A 20,411-nucleotide genomic window follows, 5' to 3' on the forward strand; every position below is an offset into this window, starting at 1 on the left:
CTGGCCATCATTTGCAAGGGAGTTAGCACATATGGGAATTCATATGGCTTTAGGTCTGAGAATAAACACAATGTCAACTGCGAAGAAACTACATGGAAAATAGCCTATTTCAACAATTCCCTGGGCAAAATGAAACAGGATACAAAGCCAACTGCAACCCCTGGGAAGGACATACTCCATGACATTAGAAAGAAACTTTAAGTTGACCCTTGAACAACACAGAACTTCACAGACCCATTCACACATGGATTGTTTTCAACAGTAACTACTATAGTACTCCACTATAATTGGTTCAATCTGTGAATGCAGAACATCAGACCCTGAGGAGGAATCCTTGTTATGAAGGAATTTCAAATAGGGAAAGCTGACTATAAATTACACAGATTTTTTCACTATGTAAAGGGTTGGTGCCCCTAATCCCTGAGTTGTACACAAGTCAACTGTTTTACAAAAATTTATTACAGAAATATAAAAATTTTAATCAAGAATGTATTGACAAACCCAATCGAAAAATGCGTGGAAGATCTAAATAGACATTTCTCCAAAGAAGTCATACAGATGGTTAAAAGGCATATGAAAAGATACTTTACATCATTAATTATCAGAGAAATGAAAATGAAAATTACAATGAGGTATCACCTCACATAAGGTCAGAATGGCCATCATTAAAAAAAATATATATAAATATATATATTAAAAATATATATAAATATATAAATAATAAATGCTGGAAAAGGCATGGAGAAAAGGGTGCCCTCATACCCTGCTGATGGAAATGTAAATTGGTATAACCATTATGGAGAACACTATGGAGGTCAGAGGGTCCTTAGAAACCTAAATATAGAACTACAATATGGTCCAGCAATCCCACCCTGGGCATATATCTGGATAAAACCACAATTCAAAAAGATACACGCACCCCAAACTTTACTGCACTTTTACAACAGCCAAAACATGGAAGCACCCTAAATGTCTACTGACAGAGCAATGGATAAAGATGTTGCACATATATACAATGGAATATTACTCAGCAATCAAAAAGAATGAAATAACGTCATCTGCGGCAACATGGGTGAACCTTGATACTGTCACAACGAGTGAAGTAAGTTAGACAGAGAAAGACATATATCATACGATATCACTAGTATGTGGAATCTAAAAAAAAAAAATGGTACAAATGAGCCTATTTACAAAACAGAAATAGAGTGACAGATGTAGAACAAACTTATGGTTACTGGAGGGAAAGAGATCAAGGGATAGATGGGGAGATTTGGACTGACATATATACACTACTATATATAAAACATGTAACTAATGAGGACTTATTGTATATCACAGGCAACTCTACGCAATACTCTGTAAAGATCTATGTGGGAAATAAGTCTAAAAAAGAGTGGTATATGAATATGTATAACTGATTCACTTTCAGTTCAGTTCAGTCGCTCATTCGTGTTCGCCTCTTTGCAATCCCATGAATCGCAGCACGCCAGGCCTCCCTGTCCATGATTCACTTTACTGTACACCTAAAACACAACATTGTTAAAAAAAAAAAGTATCGACAATAAAAAATGTAATTTGCTTCTATCTAACAAGTCCCTTAGACTGCAAGGAGATCCAACCAGTCCATTCTGAAGGAGATTAACCCTGGGATTTCTTTGGAAGGAATGATGCTAAAGCTGAAACTCCGGTACTTTGGCCACCTCATGCGAAAAGTTGACTCACTGGAAAAGACTCTGATGCTGGGAGGGATTGGGGGCAGGAGGAGAAGGGGACAACAGAGGATGAGATGGCTGGATGGCATCACTGACTTGATGGACATGAATCTGAGTGAACTCCGGGAGTTGGTGATGGACAGGGAGACCTGGCATGCTGCGATTCATGGGGTCGCAAAGAGTCGGACACGACTGAGCGACTGAACAGTATTAAGAATAATCATTTTAAACTGATTAAACGTACTTAAAGTGTATAATTCGCAAAAATGCAAAGGACAGACAGAAATAAGCAAAGTCTTTAAAATTTGATATACATACCCCTGGAATAAAAGTCAGTCTATTACCATCCATCCAAAATTCTTTCAATCCACTTAGCTGCTCAAGTACTTCAGGCTGTTTAGATGAAAGTGGAGGAGGAGATACATTAATTTATTTGAATATATTTATTTGGCAAAAGAAGCTCCCCTGGGTATTTCTGATAATAACTTTCAGTATTAAAGACATTTTTTTTAATTACGAGGGGGAAAAAAGCAGAGGTAAAACTCAAGTCTTTCCACCGTGTAATAGTTATTATACAAATATTACTAAAGACATTCCATAATAGCATAAATTAAGCTTTTGATTATGTAACAGGCCAAAGTATTTACACAATTAATAAGATCCATTACTTTCAAGAATACAATAAAAGTATACTCTCAATCATTATCCACAAAAAGATGTAGACTTTTAGGAAATCTTAAAGAAAAGCTATTCCCTGATGACTAAGAGGGAGGAAAAAAGAAATAAGGCAAGCTACATCTTAAAAACCCAATCATAAGCAAAAGTAAGTAAACCAAGGCATAATCATATGATAAACCTATTGTGTTATTTTAAGCTTTTAGTAATTACATAGTAGGATATTGTTTATAATAAAATGTTGAGGACCAAAAAATTAAAGTGATTTAGTGGACCTGGTATTCAGGCAAAATTTACCCTTAGGTTATTCATCCTTGGAGGCTCTTCTGAATGAATCCTTTAAAGATATTTCCAGTAACCCACAAACCTGTGTCCAATCATTGACAGTATGATGGCATTGGGGTGTCATCATATCTCATCACTATAACACGAGTAACACATACAAGGCATGTCACTCAGATTTACTATTAACGTATAAGTAAGAATTCTAGGTTTAACTTGGATTAAAAAAATCTCTTTTTGTGCCTTGCATGTGTGTATGCTCAGTTGTATCCGACTCTCTGCGACCCTATGGACTGTAGCCTGCCAGGCTCCTCTGTCCATGGGATTTCCCAGGCAAGAATACTGCAGTGGGTTGCCATTTCCTTCTCCAGGGGATGTTCCCACCCCAGGAATTGAACTCACGTCTCTGGCACTGGCAGATTCTTTACCACTGAGCCACCTAAGAAGCCCCTTTTGTGCATTACCTGTTAAAACTGTAATAGTAATTTTTTTAAAAATGTGTAATGCTCGAAGAAGGAAATGGTCCAAAATTTAATGATTTTGAATTCTGCTCTGATTTATAAAATTAACAGCAATTTAGAAACTTAAAATAGTTAATATGGCAATAGATGAATACATGTAAAGACAAATACTGAGGAAATATACAACAGATAATTTATGAAGCACAGAATATGCATTTTTTAAAAAAGAGTAAAAACATCTACAAAACACAGTAAGATTCATCATATATCAGCTTCAATTAAAATACAGAATATAAAAGACAGTATTTTAGAAAAAATATGAGATACCCCAAACCACCACGCTCCTCCAGTGACTTCAGCTGAAAAGCTATTTAGTGAGCTAATACAATTTCCACAGGACAATTATGCAGCAACAGTGCTGAGAAACTCTTGTTTTTGAGACTAGCACTTGAAACTTGCAACAATTAAAACTTGTAAACACAGTATAAAAATTTTAATGATGATTTTTCAAGTTAACGAGCTTCTCTTCAAAAAACAAATATCTAGCTTATTATCTGAGTTCTCCTGAAGCAATGACTGGAGACATCAAATTGCTTACATTCTTCTTTTCTTTTTGATTCAGCATCATACGACTTTGGAAACAAAGCAAAAACACAATCCAGAGGTCTCATTATCAACTCGAAAATAACAGCTGTTTCATTCAATGTTTTTCTTTTAGCTATTAAGTAAAATTATAGAGAAGCATGCTGCTGCTGCTGCTGCTGCTGCTGCGAAGTCGCTTCAGTCGTGTCCAACTCTGTGCTACCCCAGAGATGGCAGCCCACCAGGCTCCCCCGTCCCTGGGATTCTCCAGGCAAGAACACTGGAGTGGGTTGCCATTTCCTTCTCCAATGCAGGAAAGTGAAAAGGGAAAGTGAAGTCACTCAGTCGTGTCCGACTCTTCGCGACTCCATGGACTGCAGTCTACCAAGCTCCTCCGTCCATGGGATCTTCCAGGGAAGTGTACTGGAGTGGGATGCCATTGCCTTCTCCAGAGAAGTATGCTACCACTGAATAAATTCCTAAGCAATATTCCCATGAAGTTATTTTTGACTCAAGTTCTTTTCCTGATGCATTCTAGTCTGATGAAAGCTTTTCCCTTATAATCTTTCAGAATTTCTACTTTCTGTGCCAAAAACTATTAATTACCTTTTCCATGGGCTTCTCATTATTTTACATTTTTACCCTCACTCCTATTAGATGTTGCTATCTGTTTAATTATCCTGTCAAAAACTTTTATATCTTGTCTCTCCAAAATATGTGTGTATCTTTATCCAATTTTATACTTTAAAAATGCAAAGAAATAAATACCTTAATTTTCACATTTTTTTTCTTGATCAAATGAATGACTTATGGATAGTAAGGTTGGTGAGAACTTACCACTTCTGTGAATTCATTACTTCCCAAGTCCAGTCTTTCCAGCTGGGTCAGTCTATTCATGGTTCTATGCACAATGGAGTAATAAGGAATTAAGTATACAAAAATAACAATTACAAGGAAACTTGTAAAATATTCTTATGTATTACCTAATAACATATAGGCTTTCAAATGTTGGCAAAATAAAAATAATGATTTTCTAAGAAACAAGTCATATTTAATTTCCAAATAAAAATGAAATAAGTTATTAGTTATTCTCTGACTTTGGCTTCTCTCCAGGTTATTTCTATTCTTTTTTATTTTACTTTTTGGCCATGCCCACAGTATGTGGGATCTTAGTTCCCCAACCAGGGATTGAGCCTGCGCCCCCTGCATTGGAAGCGTGCAGTCTTAAAACACTGAGCCATCAGGGAAATCCCAGGTTATTTATATTCTTAAGAAGTAATTGCAGTAATTACACAGACCAGAATACCAGTGACTTTCCATTTTTGTTTTTCCTTCACAGAATAACTTCTCAGATAGTATAAATCAACTAATGATTAGATTGTTAGGTAGCTTCATATTAATTACTACCATTTTTCAAAACTGGTGTATTTGTAAAAAACTTTAAGATAATTAACTAAAAATTCCAAGAACAGCAAATATTACATTGTTCTCCACACTTTCAAATTAAATTCAATACAATTCACAACAAAGCTTTATATGAATCAAAAATATAATTAGAAGACTGTATTTATTTTAAATTAAAGCTATAATATACCATTTTTAAACTTTCAACTCAATACCAACAGTTCTCTGCCATTACAGAAACTTGAATGTACAAACTGATTTCATGATGAAATAAATTAAGTTGTATTTTATATTCCTTCAATAAATAAGGCACTTCTTAAACTGAACTGTTAATTCAAATATATTTATACTCTAAAATTATTATTTTTAGAAAAACCTATTATTTAATAGATTGCTACCAGGTAACCAGATAGGAACTACATTAAATTTAAAAAAAATTGGGGGGCACACCATCCCACATGGCCTGCAAGAGATTCCCCAACTAGAAACTGAACCCTGGACACAGCAGTAAAAGTGCTGAATCCTAACCAACAGACCACACTAGGAAACTCTTTAGGAACTATATTAACTCTTTTTTGCATATGGCAAAATACAATCATCATAATATCAATATATCAATGTGTTAACTGGAAAATTAACATCATTAAAAACCAACAGACTCCTTAAATTATGACAAAGAACACATATTATTTCTATCTTCTCAACATTCAACAAATTAGTAATAGAAAGTAAGATAAAATCAGCTTAAATCTCTCTGGTTTTTTAGTGAAAAAGAAAACATATAATAATTGTAAAGTAATTTATTATGTTGTGCATATGCGTGCTAAGTTGCTTCAGTCGTGTCCAATTCTGTGCGACCCCATGGACTGCAGCCCACCAGGCTCCTCTGTCCATGGGATTCTCCAGGCAAGCATATTGCAATGGGTTGCCATTTCCTTCTTCAGGGGATCTTCCTGGCCCAGGGACCAAACCTGGGTCTCTTATGTCTACCTGCATGGCAGGCAGGTTCTTTACCACTAGCGCCACCTGGGAAGCCCAGTTATTATGTTACTTACCTAATATTACAGAAAGCTAATTTTCCCAAACCCTTTCATTTTAAATATGCCATTTTATCAACACTCCTTTAATTTAATTCATCTCCCAGTACCAATTTTTCTCAAAGTTGCTTTATTTAACTTTGATTCTGAGTGCCTATTTTCAGGTTCTATGAGATATAAAAATTTGACTTTACTCATATCTGTCTTTGTCCAGAAAACCTGTAATTCAGTTCCAATTTGCTTTATTACAAAGTGAAAAGGTGTTTCCAGGATCTTTCTCAAGAAAAGATTAGATACTAATTTCTATGTCCATAATACTACACTAGGTTGATATGTGAGAAAGGTGAAGAGAGCTGTGCAGAGGGAGTAAGACTGGAAAAAGAAAAGATGGTCTTATTTTTCTTAATTCAATACTGTTACAATGGTAACACAGAAAATTCACATGTAGCAATTCACTTTATATCAACAAGGGTAAAATTTTTTTTTTAAGGATATAAAAACCTTTACACTGGAAAACTCAATTACAAACAATATCCTTAAAAATCTAAGTTTTAAAACTGATTTAGGAAAACAAATGACAGAGATATGTAATAAAAAGAGGAAATACATTGTAAAATTTTAAAAGTGTCTCCATCTCAACTTGCTGTAGCTAACATGGGCATATTTGGTCCTACTTCATTTAAGATCCAGCTTCCTACTTCAAGGAGAAAGTAAAAGCAATCATCCCTCAAACTTCCTTCTGCTTATCTCTAAACTTTCTTCGTATTTAACTCATTTTTACCTTCTCTTCTCCTGTCTCAGAGGGGAAATAAACATCATTTGGTTTTTTGGTACTGGGCCCTCCAGGATTAACATGGTATTAAATTTCACTGAACTATTTATTTAAAATAGCTTTTTCACTGTTTGAATCTTTGATCATAAAAAGATCTACTCACATAACCTGAAAGCACTAGACTTTCCTGACACATAAAACCATGGCCTCTTTTTAATTTGTGAGGCCTCAAATATTGTAACCATGTCTTTAAAAAAGCAATAAAGAGTTACATTTGCAAATACATGAGAGTCCAATCTGAGGTTAAAATTAAAATATAAGGAGACAAAATAAGTGAATTACCTATGATATCAGAGATACCATATTAACGGTAAGCTTAGCTATTTCAGTAAACAATTTATACCCAGATTATTCAAATCTCTTAACAGTCAAGTTCTGAGCTAAGGATTCATCAATGCCAATACCAAATCTCCAAAAAGTCAAACCTTTTTGAATTTTAACACAGATAATTCTCATTTTAATTTATACTAACAACCAACAATATACACAGTAATCATTCCAGTCTTTGGGGAATCAAAACCATGTGCGCTTCTTGCCCTCAGAGATTTATACTCATGGGTTGGAGTGGGGAAGAAGGAGGATCAAGTACACGTGCACATGAAAATATGCTAGCCAGGCAGGGAGAGAGTAAAATGTATTTTAAAAATTAGACTAATGTGGTAAATATCATAACTGATATAAACAAGATGCTACAGAAGTTGAGTACACAGAACAACTAACTCCTGGAAAATGGCAGATGCTTCTAACAAGAGATAGCCAACTCTTGACAAATAAATTGCCACAGGAGACTGGGAAGTTTTCTGTAAGGGTCAGATATTTTAAGCTCTGCACACAGTTTCTTTCACAACTACTTGACTCTATCACTGTAGAGCAAAAGCAGCTATAAACAACATGTGAGTGAATGAATGAATGCGCTTCTTAGGAAATTTATTTAGAAAAAATTAGGCACCGGGCCAAACTTAGCCAGTCTGTAGTTTGCCACTTGCCTAAACTACAAAAATGCAGTAGTGAATCAGGATGTTTTAAGACATATCTTCAATAAAGGACGTAGACTAGTGCATTTTGAGTCTGTAGATCCGTTTTCATTTTAATTTTTGCTCTTGGACTGTCATCTCCCCCTGATGTTAGCTTACCAGTAGGGGGCCTTCCATCCCATTTCTAATTTAAAACTGACTAAAACCATACAAGTTCTGAGAACTAGAGTTAATCAGACTTCACAGAGAAGACTTTATGGATCTCTTTAAGAAGCACTAAGAAAAAACTCCAGTACAAAAATGGGGACCTTTATTTGGGACACAGGTGAGCTTTACATACTTATTATTTTGACTTTTGTCACACAAGACTGAGTTTCAGAAAGCTATGAAATCACTAATAAATACTAAGAGATGTATTAAGTGAAGTGAAGTGAAGTCGCTCAGTCGTGCCCAACTCTTTGCGACCCCAAAGACTGTAGTGTACCAGGCTCCTCTGTCCTTGGGATTTTCCAGGCAACAGTTCTGGAGTGGATTGCCATTTCCTTCTCCAGGGGATCTTCCCAACCCAGGGCTCGAACCCAGGTCTCCCGCATTGTAGACAGACGCTTTACTGTCTGAGCCACCAGGGAAGTCCAAGAGATGTATACTGAACTCCACTAATTAAAATACAATGACCACAAATGTCAGTCTTTTAAAATAATCTGTACTCATATTTTAGATAATAGAAAATTAATATTTCTCTAAGAATTTAAAATGCTGAACTAAATTTTGGAAAAGATAACACCTTTACTTACTTTGGCAACATTTTCAACTGGTTTTCTCTAAGTTCTAATATTTGGAGTTTAGTTAATCTGCAAAACAAATAAAATGAATTAAGCATCTATGACAAAGATAAGAATTTAATTAATGAATTAATGTCATTCTCTAAAGTTTTAAAGCAACCAATATTTATTGTGTAATTACAATGTGTAGAATCTAGTGTTAAAAATTACACAAAAATACAAAGACAGAAAAGACTATTTTTGCTCCTCAGAATTAATGGGGGAGAAGCTTCAGTAAATATTTCTAAACATATCCAAAGCACAAAGTAATTGTCCCCTAATGTCAATCCTAATAAACTTTGTGCATTTTAATGAAATCCTCCCCCCAGTTATTAGTCATTAGTAGATTAGAGAACAATAATTTAAGTCTAGAGTTGAGGTCTGAGAGAGAAAAATAAAGAAACAAAACAGGACATGGAAAGGGAGAAATCCTCTGGCACTTCAGTGATGCATGTTCCAATTTAGAGGATAAATGAGCAGAAGAACCGGTCCTGAAGTGCTTGCTAATGCTACAAGTGGCAACCATATTACAATATACAACAGATCAAGTCAGCAGGGTGTATACTTTAAACTTGTAGAGTGTTACATGCCAAATACATTTCAATTTAAAAAGTGGTCCAAATGCCAGACACAGAAATCTAACAAGTACATGAAATGTGTGTATGTACACACATACACTATGTGTGTATGTGTATATATATGTGTGTATATGGATCCACATATATGTGTATGTAAATAAAAATATAAGCATTATAATGTGGGTCCCACAGTTCACTGGGCTACAACAATGTCCCAAATTCTTTTTTCTTTATTGAAGTACAATTAACAAACAACACTTTGTTAGTTTCAGGTGTACAACATAATTATTTGATATCTGCATATACATCGTTGAACATGGGCATCAGAAGATGGAGTAACCACTTGAGCTAAAGTTAACCCTCGGTTAACCCTTGAAAAACATGGGTTTTGATTGTGTGAATCCACTCATATACAGATTTTTTTCCCCAATAGTAAATACTGTGGTACCACACAGTCTGTGGTTGGTTGAATCTAATGGATTTGGAACCCTGGATACTAAGGAACTATAGATATGGAGGGCCAACTGTGAATTACATGCAGAGTTCTACTGTGTTGGGAGGATCAGCACCCCTAACCCCCTGCATTGTTCCAGGGTCAACTACATTGTGAAATGGTTACCAAAACAAGTCTAGTTAACATCTGTCACTATACTTAAATATAAAAAACAAAGTTTCTTCTTGAGATGACTTTTAAGATCTATTCTCTGAAGAAACTTTCAAATACATAATATAGTATGGTTAACTATAGTCACCATGACATTACATCCCCATGATTTATTTTATAAACTGGAGGTTTGTATCATTTGACTACCTTCACTCATTCTTCCCATCTCTACCCACCACTCCACTTCTAGCAAACACCAATCTTTTCTCTGTCTATCTATGAGGTTGGGGTTTTGGTGGTTATTTTAGAATTTACATTTAAGTGAGACCATATGATATATCTCTCTTTAAGAAAAAAAACAAGAACATTGCCCTATTAACACATACTTGGATAGCACTTTCTCTAGTAATTAATTTGAACACAATAATAATTTAATACCTACTGTTCATTTACTGATTCATCTTTTCATTAGAAAAATTACTCAGGGACTATATATAATACAACAAGAAGCACAAATTTAAGGAGGGAGCAACGGGCTGGATCCCAGAAACACATTTTTCTTTTCTCTAGAACTTCAATTCCAGTGAAGAAGACAGATAAACCAGTAATTAGATCATTTAAACAATATGTAAGTGCTGAGAATAAAGCATTCCATCAAAAATATACAAAAATTATCCCAAGTTAAACTCCTTATTTTTACGTACTTTAAAACCAAGTCTTAAATTACTTTTTTTCTTTAAAATTTTCACTGCTTATTTTTATTTGGGAAAATAAATTCCAAGTCAAAATAACAAGTGCTGAAGAAACTATAAAAATTACAATGCTTAGAAATAATTACAAAAGAGCTCACGAAACTGTAATTAACAGTATTGCTAAAGCAGCCTGTAGTCTGGTAAACTTTGCAAAAGTTTTGCTAAGAGCTAACAAGAGAAGGTTTTAGAAGAAACTATAACTTACCTGCCAAAATTAGCTGGCAAGAACTCAAGGAAAGCATCATTCAGATATAACTGGGTTAAGTTTAACAGCTGAGAAAATCCATCAGGAAGCCTATATAAAATAAACAGGGTTTAAATTTAATTCATATGCAGAATTTTAGTCTATTAAAATCTAAGAAACAGTCTAACCAACACATGTTCTTAACAGATAACAGCTATCTCTTTTATGAGTGATCCTCATATTGAGATTTACCTTTTATAATAACTTACAGCTTCAATGTTTGTATCTTCATCATTTTGAAAAAAGGAAGTAAAGCAGTATTTGTCTCAATAAGATAAAATCTGCACATAACAGTCAACTATGAATGAACCTCAACACAGAGAAATGTATTTAGGACATGACTATGACATCAGCACCTTTCCCTGGTGGCTCAGACAGTAAAGCGTCTGTCTACAATGCGGGAGACATGGGTTCAATCCCTGGGTCGGGAAGATCCCCCTGGAGAAGGAAATGGCAATCCACTCCAATACTATTGCCTGGAAAATCCCATGGACAGAGGAGCCTGGTAGGGTACATTCCATGGGGTCGCAAAGAGTCGGACACGACTGAGCAACTTCACTTTCATGACATCAGCAGGCACTCTTGAAACTTACCTTATCTAACATAAATTGAAAGGATTAAATAAAAATTCTAAACTTTGACAGTATTGACTTTTGTTGTTGTTACTTAGTTGCTAACTCGTGTTCAATTCTTGTGATCCCATGCACTGCACCCTGCCAGGCTCCTCTGTCCATGGGATTTTCCCAGGCAAGAAAACTGGAAGGAGTGGCCATTTCCTTCTCCAGGGAATCTTCAGGACCCAGGGATTGAACCAGCAACTCCCGCACTGGCAGGTGAATTCTTTACCACTGAGCTGCCTGGTGAGCCAGCTGACTTTTAGGGCTGGATAATTTTGTGTTGCCAGGAGGCTATCTTCTGCATTAGCATCTTAGCCTCTAAATCACTTGAAGCTAGCACTTCCCACCACCGTAAGTCGTGTAAACCTCTAAATCACTTGAAGCTAGCTAGCACTGGCCACCACAAGTTGTGTAAACCAAAAAATGTCTTCAGAATTTACCAAATGACTGTCAACAGCAAAACTATCCCCATTTGAGAATTATTGGTTTCAATTATTTTCCATTTCAATATTTGGTTCCTAAATAATCAAATAAAGATCATATAATTTTATAATGACCAAATGAGAACTAATATTAAAAGCTGAATGACATTTAGGGTCATATAAGAACCTATAAATAACTTTGCTTTTATTTCCTCTGGCTAATAAATTACAGATCTAGAACCCGATGCTAGAATAGTATTTTCAGGTAAACGTAAAACATCATCTTTACGTGTTTGCCTTTACATGTTTGTCTATGTTTGGAAAAACCTGTTAAATTTGTACAGTAAGTCCCTTACATACAAACCTTGAAGTTGTGAGCTTTCAAAGATGCGAACATGCATCTGCAGGTTCAAACATAAGAGTTCACGTGTCTGGAATACACTGTCATAAGCATGCATCCTCTACAACCGGTTGTGCTTCTGTGTACTTTACTGAAGAGTATTCTATACAGTACAGAAGTAGCATGGTATCTTTATTTCAAGCCCAGGATGTGCAGAAGCAAGCATATAAGCAGCACTGATGTAGCTGGTAGTACTGTATTTTTCTAGGTACTGTACTGTAAGATTAAAAATGTTATCTTTATATTTTATTTGTTTTTTATGTATTATTTGTGTGGAAAGTATTATAAACCTACTACAGTATAGTACTGTATAGTCGATTGTGTTAATTGAGTAGCTAATCCCAGGGACAGAGGAGCCTAGCGGGCTGCCATCTATGGGGTCTCACAGAATCGGACACGACTGAAGCGACTTAGCAGCAGCAGCAGCAGCCTTATGAATGTACTCTCAGGAACGCAACTCGTTCATATGTAGGGGATTTACTGTAATATGTGAAAGCCGGTTTCAACTTTCATTTTAGCTATACTAAGCTATGCTTTACAATATTCATCTTTTGCTTTGTCATTCTGTTTTTTCAAAATTTAACACTTCTGTTATAGGAAAGCATTCTGCTTCAAACCATTATGATCACAAAAGAATATATGTGACCTTTGGTATATAATACAACCAATCACCTAGCTTTTTCCTTTTTTTGTTTTTAGCTTTTTGACTTTTCAGTTTCTCTTATTTTCAAAAGTTTGAGTGTGCCACACATTGGATGTGCAAGTGAAGACATTCTTATATTGTACAAGTAACACTGAGCTAAGGAGGCCTAGATCCTAGTCTCATTTTTGACAATTACTAACCATGGGACTTGGAGAACACCACTTGTATTATCTGTATGGATGTCAAATTTACCTTTCTAATATACGGGGTTGGAAAGAGCATTAAAAAGGTTCCTTTTCAATGTAAAACTAAAATTTTGTATAGATTTAAGATTGATATTAACTGCTGATTAAAATGTAGAAAGTAGTATTCTACTTTATTATAGTTGCTTTATTGACATATTATAATTCAACAGAGAAGAACTTACTTGGAAATAGGATTTACACTGGCCTCCACAACTGTCAAAACTTTACAATTTTTTATATTTTCTGGAAACTCTTGTATTCCTAGAAAATGAACAAATAATTAATCATTAAGTGTAAAGAATCTATTACAAAGGAGAAAATCATAACAATATTAATAATTAACATACACTTCACAGATTCAAAATTTATCAACGGAGTAGAATCTTGATAAACTGACACCACCAATGTCAATCAAACAGAATCACCTCCACAAAAATTTCTAATTATTAAATTAAAAACTTTAAATCTCAAAAAAAAAATTTCTCTCTTCTCTTCTGCCTCTTTATGACTACTGCTAATTATCAGACATGACTAAGAAACTAAACAACGACAAACTATCTTGTTTAGTTTTACCCTCCTTTCCTTCTCGCTGTTCATCAGAAAATCAGTGCCTTTTCTGTGTGGTGTTAGGGACCCAAAATTCAGAATAACCAGCATTCTTTCTGTGTTTTCACATAAAAAGACGCACTACTTTAAAAAATTTTTCATTGGAGTATAGTTGATTTATAATGTTGTGTTACTTTCTGCTGTACAGTAAAAGTAAATCAGTTAAACATACACATATATTCATTTTTTTAAAGACTCTTTTCCTATATAGGTCATTACAGAGTATTAAGAAGAGTTCCTTGTGCTATATAGGAGGTCCTTATGGTCCTTATTATTTATCTAATTTTTATATAGTAGAATATAAAAGAGGCATTACTTTTTAAATCCTGGGTTCCAGATTGAGCTGGCCTCTAATACACCTAGGGTAACAAAGCTGAAAGCAAAGCTGAAGATAGAAGAGGTATTGACAGAGAATATGCATCAGATATGCCAATGGACATGCCTGAGGCAGTTATACACCAATACTTCTGCAAAATACAACAAAAACGTGACAAGTGAAATTATGGCAGAAGTTTCTAGGCACTTAATCTTACCTCAACTTATCTCAGCGAAAATATAGCAACAATAGTTGAGTTAGCAACAATCCACAGACCAAATTTAAGTAGTACTGTTGTAATCCAGATTAGAGGAATGCAAATTAATAACTTAAAAAAATGTTCCCAAAATTCTATTAATAGAAAACTCATTCCTTCACTAACACAACATGACTATTCAAAAGGGCTGACACTAGAGGATCACTTAAGGCTCTGTCAACTTCATGAACGTATGATTCTAAGCAAGTTTATTACAGAGCCAACCACAGAATTTCAGATGATGAAAAATGAAATGATACAAAATCATCAACTGGCAAATACTACAGCAATAACTGATCAGTCAAAACTTAGCAATGGATGCTAAAATTAGTGGGTAACAGAATGAAGAAAAACAGTATATCAATATAGTTTCAAAGCTTCTCCCCCAAAACACATACTAATTTTTAAGAGGGGAAAGAGTAAAGAACTCTCACAGACACCAACCACTTAACCATTTAAAGGCTAGCAGCTACCAGTACGATCACAGTGCAATTCATCTTCAGACGCATTGAGAAGGGGTGCAACACCCACTGTCACAGTCCTTCCCCACACACCAACCCGATTTAACCGCAAGCAGGTATCAGACAAGTCCAAATGAAGAGAAGTCCTACAAAACTGGCCAGTAATCATCAAAACCATCCAGGTTAAAAAAGCTAAGGAAAAACTGAATAACCACCCAGACAGAGGAGACCAAAGAGAACTGCCTATGGTAAACATCTAAACCTACTACTACACACACACCTGCAGGCACATAAACAGAAAAAAGCCAAGCAAGACTGGGAGACCGTATCACTATCAGTCAACATCACTGCTGTTCTGTAATAATTGCAATTATTATCAATGGGGGAAAGTAGGTGCTAAGTACAAGAGTACCAATTTGTACTGTTTCTTAAAAATGCATGTAACTCTACAATCATCTCAATAACAACTTCAAAAATCTGGGCTCAATGGTTCCTTAAGGAAAGGTTTTTTATCATTGTTGTTATTAAAAGTCAATTTTCCCTAAAAGTTTCAAGATGATTCAGTTTAAAGAACTTTTGCTAGAATTTACAGAGTTCATGTAACGGTTCAAATCAGAAAATGTTAACACTGATGGATATCTAATGATATTAAGGAATTACTGTTAGCTGTTTTTCTACAAATTGTGGTAATAGTAGAGTGGCTTCATCTTGAAATATTTATGTATGAGAGAGATTGTTTGGCAAAGTATGAGGTGTACCTGTAACATACTGATTGGTATGTTACAGTTCTGGTTGACAGGCACATCAGGTTTACTGTATTATTCTCTACTTAGATAACAAGATTTTTAAAAAAGGACTTTAAAACAGCAATGGTACTTAAAGGGAAAAAATCAACAAAATGATGGGGAGGAAAAGGTTAAATGTAAGAAATGGAAACTTTACAAATGATAAAAACAATACATCTAAATGGAAAAAACCACAGGATAGGATTTAAAGATTAGTCACTGCAGGAGAAAATGTCAATGAGACAGAAGACACAGCAACAGAAACTAGCCATTCTGAAACACAGAGGGCAAAAAGTAAAGAAACCCAGCGATATCTGGGACAATGTCAAGCAGATTAACGTATTTATCTTTAGAAGTATTTGTTCTCTGAGAGGAGAATCTTTGCCTCTCTTGTGCACTAATGGAATAGGACATGGTACACAGTTATCAGTGTCACTCAATAGCTTCCAAATTCTTTACTAGGGTGGCAATACCAATTTTTATACTACAATACCTATTTATATCTTGTCAACATTTGATGGTATCTTTACTTTTTCTCAATAAACACTTTCTGAGAGGGTTGAACCTCATAGATATAAATGAGATATTAACTAAAACTAGATATTTTCCTGATATTTCCTAGAAAATGAAAGTCACTGAGTCATGTTCGACTCTTTGCAACCCCATGGACTGTGCAGTCCATGGAATTCTCCAGGCCAAAAATACTGGAGTGGGTAGCTTTTCCCTTCTCCAAGGGATCTTCCCAACCCAAGGATTGACCCCAGGTCTCCTGCATTGCAGGTGGATTCTTTACCAGCTGAGCCACAAGGGAAGCCCAAGAATACTGGAATGGGTAGTCTATCCCTTCTCCAGTGGATCTGCTGACCCAGGAATCGAATCAGGGTCTCCTGCATTGCAGGCAGATTCTTTGCCAACTGAGCTATTTCCTAGAAATGAACACATTTTCACATTTATTGATGTATTTAAACTTAAGTGTAGCTGATTTACTGTATTACATCTTAGGTGTACAGAATAGTGATTCAGTATTTTTTACAGATTATACTCCATTAAAAGTTATTACAAGATAAAGGCTATAGTTCCCTGTAATATAAAATATATCCTTGATGCTTACCTGTTTTATACACACGTGTGCCATGCTAAGCCACTTCAGTCATGTCCGACTCTGTGCAACCCTATCCACTACAGCCTGCCAGGCTCCTGTGTCCATGGGCTTCTCCAGGCAAGAATCCTGGAGAATGCTGCCATGCCTTGCCCCGGGGGACCTTACTAACGCAGGCACTGAACCCTCATCTCTTATGTCTCCTCAAAGGGCAGGCAGCTTCTTTCCCACTAGCACTACCACACAGATTACATTTCTTAATCTCATGCTCCTAACTAGTATCAATCGCCCTGACTTCAGACTATACTACACAGCTACACTGATAAAAACAGTATGGTACTGGCACAAAAACAGAAATACAGATCAATGGAACAGTATAGAAAGTTCAGAAATAAACCCACATACCTATGATCAATTCATCTACAACAAAAGAGGCAAGAATAAACAATCGAGAAGACAGTCTCTTCAATAAACAGCACTGGGAAAACTGTACAGCTACATGTAAAATAATGAAATTAGAACATTCTCTAACACCATACACAAAATAAACTCAAAATGGATTAAAGATCTAAATGTAAGACCAGAACTATAAAACTCCTAGAGGAAAACATAGGCAAAACACTCTCCAACATAAATCACAGCAGGATCCTCTATGGCCCACCTCCCAGAGTAATGGAAATAAATGCAAAAATAAACAAATGGGACCTAATTAAACTTACAAACTTTTGAACAACGAAGGAAACTATAAACAAAGTGAAAAGACAGCCTTCAGAATGGGAGAAATAATAGCAAATGAAGCAACTGACAAACAACTAATCTCAAAAATATACAAGCAACTCCTGCAGCTCAATTCCAGAAAAATAAAAAACCCAATCAAAAAGTGGGTCAAAGAACTAAACAGATATTTCTCCATAGAAGACATACAGATGGCTAACAAACACATGAAAAGATGCAAAACATCACTCATTATCAGAGACATGCAAATCAAAACCACAATGAGGTACCATCTCATGCCAGTCAGAATGGCTGCGAACCAAAAGTCTACAAGCAATAAATGCTGGAGAGGGTGTGGAGAAAAGGGAACCCTCTTACACTGTTGGTAGGAATGCAAACTAGTACAGCCACTATGGAGAACAGTGTGGAGATTCCTTACAAAACTGGAAATAGAACTGCCTTATGACCCAGCAATCCCACTGCTGGGCATACACACTGAGGAAACTAGAACTGAAAGAGACAGATGTTCCCCAATGCTCATCACAGCTCTGTTTATAATAGCCAGGACATGGAAGCAACCCAGATGTCCATCAGCAGATGAATGGATAAGAAAGCTGTGGTATATATACACTATGGAGTATTACTCAGCCATTAAAAAGAATATATTTGAATCAGTTCTAATGAGGTGGATGAAACTGGAGCCTATTATACAGAGTGAAGTAGGCCAGAAAGAAAAACACCAATACAGTATACTAACACATATGTATGGAATTTAGAAAGATGGTAACGATAACCCTATATGCGAGACAGCAAAAGAGACACAGAAGTATCGAACAGTCTTTTGGACTCTGTGGGAGAAGGTGAGGGTGGGATGACCTGAGAGAATAGCACTGAAACATGTATATTATCATATGTGAAACGAATCACCAGTCCAGGTTCGATGCATGTGACAGGGTACTCAGGGTTGGTGCACTGGGATGACCCAGAGGGATGGGATGGGGAGGGAGGTGGGAGAGGGGTTCAGGATGGGGAACACATGTAAATCCATGGCTGATTCATGTCAATGTATGGCAAAAACCACTACAACATTGTAAAGTAATTAGCCTCCAATTAAAATTAAATTTTTAAAAACATAAAAAAATAAAAATAAAATGCAAGTCAGATCATGCTCTGAATGACCTGACTCAAACCCTTCCAAGTGATTCCACTTGAATGGGAGTAAATGTCAAAGTACATACAAATGCCTATAAGGCTCTACATTGTCTTTTTGCTCCAAATCCCTACCTTTCTGACCTCTATTCCTATCACTCCCACCTTGCTCACTATGTTTAGCTACTATAGTCTTCTGTTTCTCATACATGCCATGCACACTCTCACCTTACAAACTGTACACTGGCTGTTTCTTCTTTCTGGTACATTCTTACCTTAGATACCTGCATCACTAACTTCCTCACTTCCACCAAATCCTTGTTCTCACTTTCTCAATGAGGCCTAAGCTCAATGCTTGTGTTAGCTTGTCTCCAAAGATGGCTCTTTCATCCTCATACATAAAGTATGCATAACCTGAATTTTATCATGAATTACTTAATTCTTTAGCAATTTCAACTACCTGTTCCGTTTTCATTCTTACTTGACTTCAACGGTATTGTTTCTTTGTCATATACTCTTGTCATAAAAACTTGTCTCTGTTGTGAAAATTTAATAAAATGAATATACTATTAAACATGGCTATCCTGCTCAGATTAATCTATTTTGGTTCTACAGAAGAGTTCTCTTTTTACTGCTGAGAAAGAGAAAATACCTCCTGAAATCTAATCTAAGAACTAGCCTGGTACTATCAGTTAGTCCTTGGTCTTTCTATGAACAAGATGCAATCAAAGGGAGACCTTGGTATTTCCCTGTTGAACTAAGCAATTTCACATAATACCAATATTAAAGGAGGCCATTCTTTAACCACAAGAGATCAAGACCAAAGCGTATTTATAATCACGACTTAACAAAGACAAAATGTGAATCTTGTCCAAGCCATCCCTTCTTCTAATGTGTGACTGCTGCTGCTTTAGTGCTTATAGCTTTAGCTTTGCTCTAATCTGCCTTCCTATAGATAACATTTATTAATACTCTCAATCACAGAATTATACTTCTTGACAGCATTCCATCCATAGCAAACACTCATATTCTTAAATTCTCTTCCAATCATCAAGTACAAGCCCAAATCCTGTAATAAAGTCTTTTAGCACCCACTGCGACTCCCCTTCCATCCCCAAGGCTCAATCACAGGTAATCCTGAGGATCTTTGTTCAGAGGGCATCAATATCCATCCCTCCAATGACCCAAATGTACAATGTAAGTTAATAGTGGTTCTTTACTGTTTCTGTATTTTAAAGGCTATAGTAACAAATAGTATAGAATGTAACACTGATTTCCAGTCAAGAGTCTGAACCAGAAATTGCAAACTTAAATGATCACAGTGGCTAGGGTATAACAGACGTATGGTTAGCCTCAGGTATAACACAGTGAGTGCTAAGGCCTATGGTAAGGCACAGTGACTGCAGACCCCACTTCTGGTCCACATTAACAACACACTTAGCAGTGACCAGCAATCACCAGACTATATTTTTTAAGTTCCATGTCAGTTTAACACATGATTTTTCTTCTTTCGTTATCTTAAATAAGCTGATTTATTAAAACAGCTGAATTTAAGCAACAGTAACTATTAAGCAAATCAACAACTCTAGAAATTTTAAAACAGAGAAAAATAAGTGACTTCCCCAGTAATTGATAATCCCTTGTAATCAATATAACTTCTGTGAACTTAAAAGTGATGTGTCTTTTCCAGTATTCTGTCCCCAATCATCAGATTTTCTCAGATTCAAGGAACTGCTTCCT

At 35.7% G+C, this 20,411-nt stretch overlaps 1 protein-coding gene across 15 annotated transcripts in view; it reads right to left on the minus strand.

The window, feature by feature from the left end:
• Nucleotides 1–20,411, minus strand: part of ERBIN (erbb2 interacting protein) — a 128,139-nt gene that overhangs the window by 48,780 nt on the left and 58,948 nt on the right. For all 15 annotated transcript variants that reach the window (XM_069556282.1, XM_069556279.1, XM_069556276.1 and 12 more), the window contains exons 5-9: nt 13,468–13,546; nt 10,920–11,009; nt 8,754–8,810; nt 4,550–4,613; nt 2,031–2,105 (exon numbers count right to left, since the gene is read on the minus strand). In XM_069556282.1, coding sequence (XP_069412383.1) covers nt 2,031–2,105; nt 4,550–4,613; nt 8,754–8,810; nt 10,920–11,009; nt 13,468–13,546 — 365 coding nt within the window. The remainder of the gene's footprint in view (nt 1–2,030; nt 2,106–4,549; nt 4,614–8,753; nt 8,811–10,919; nt 11,010–13,467; nt 13,547–20,411) is intronic.

Source organism: Ovis canadensis, chromosome 16 (assembly GCF_042477335.2).
Source record: "Ovis canadensis isolate MfBH-ARS-UI-01 breed Bighorn chromosome 16, ARS-UI_OviCan_v2, whole genome shotgun sequence".
NCBI lineage: Eukaryota > Metazoa > Chordata > Mammalia > Artiodactyla > Bovidae > Ovis > Ovis canadensis.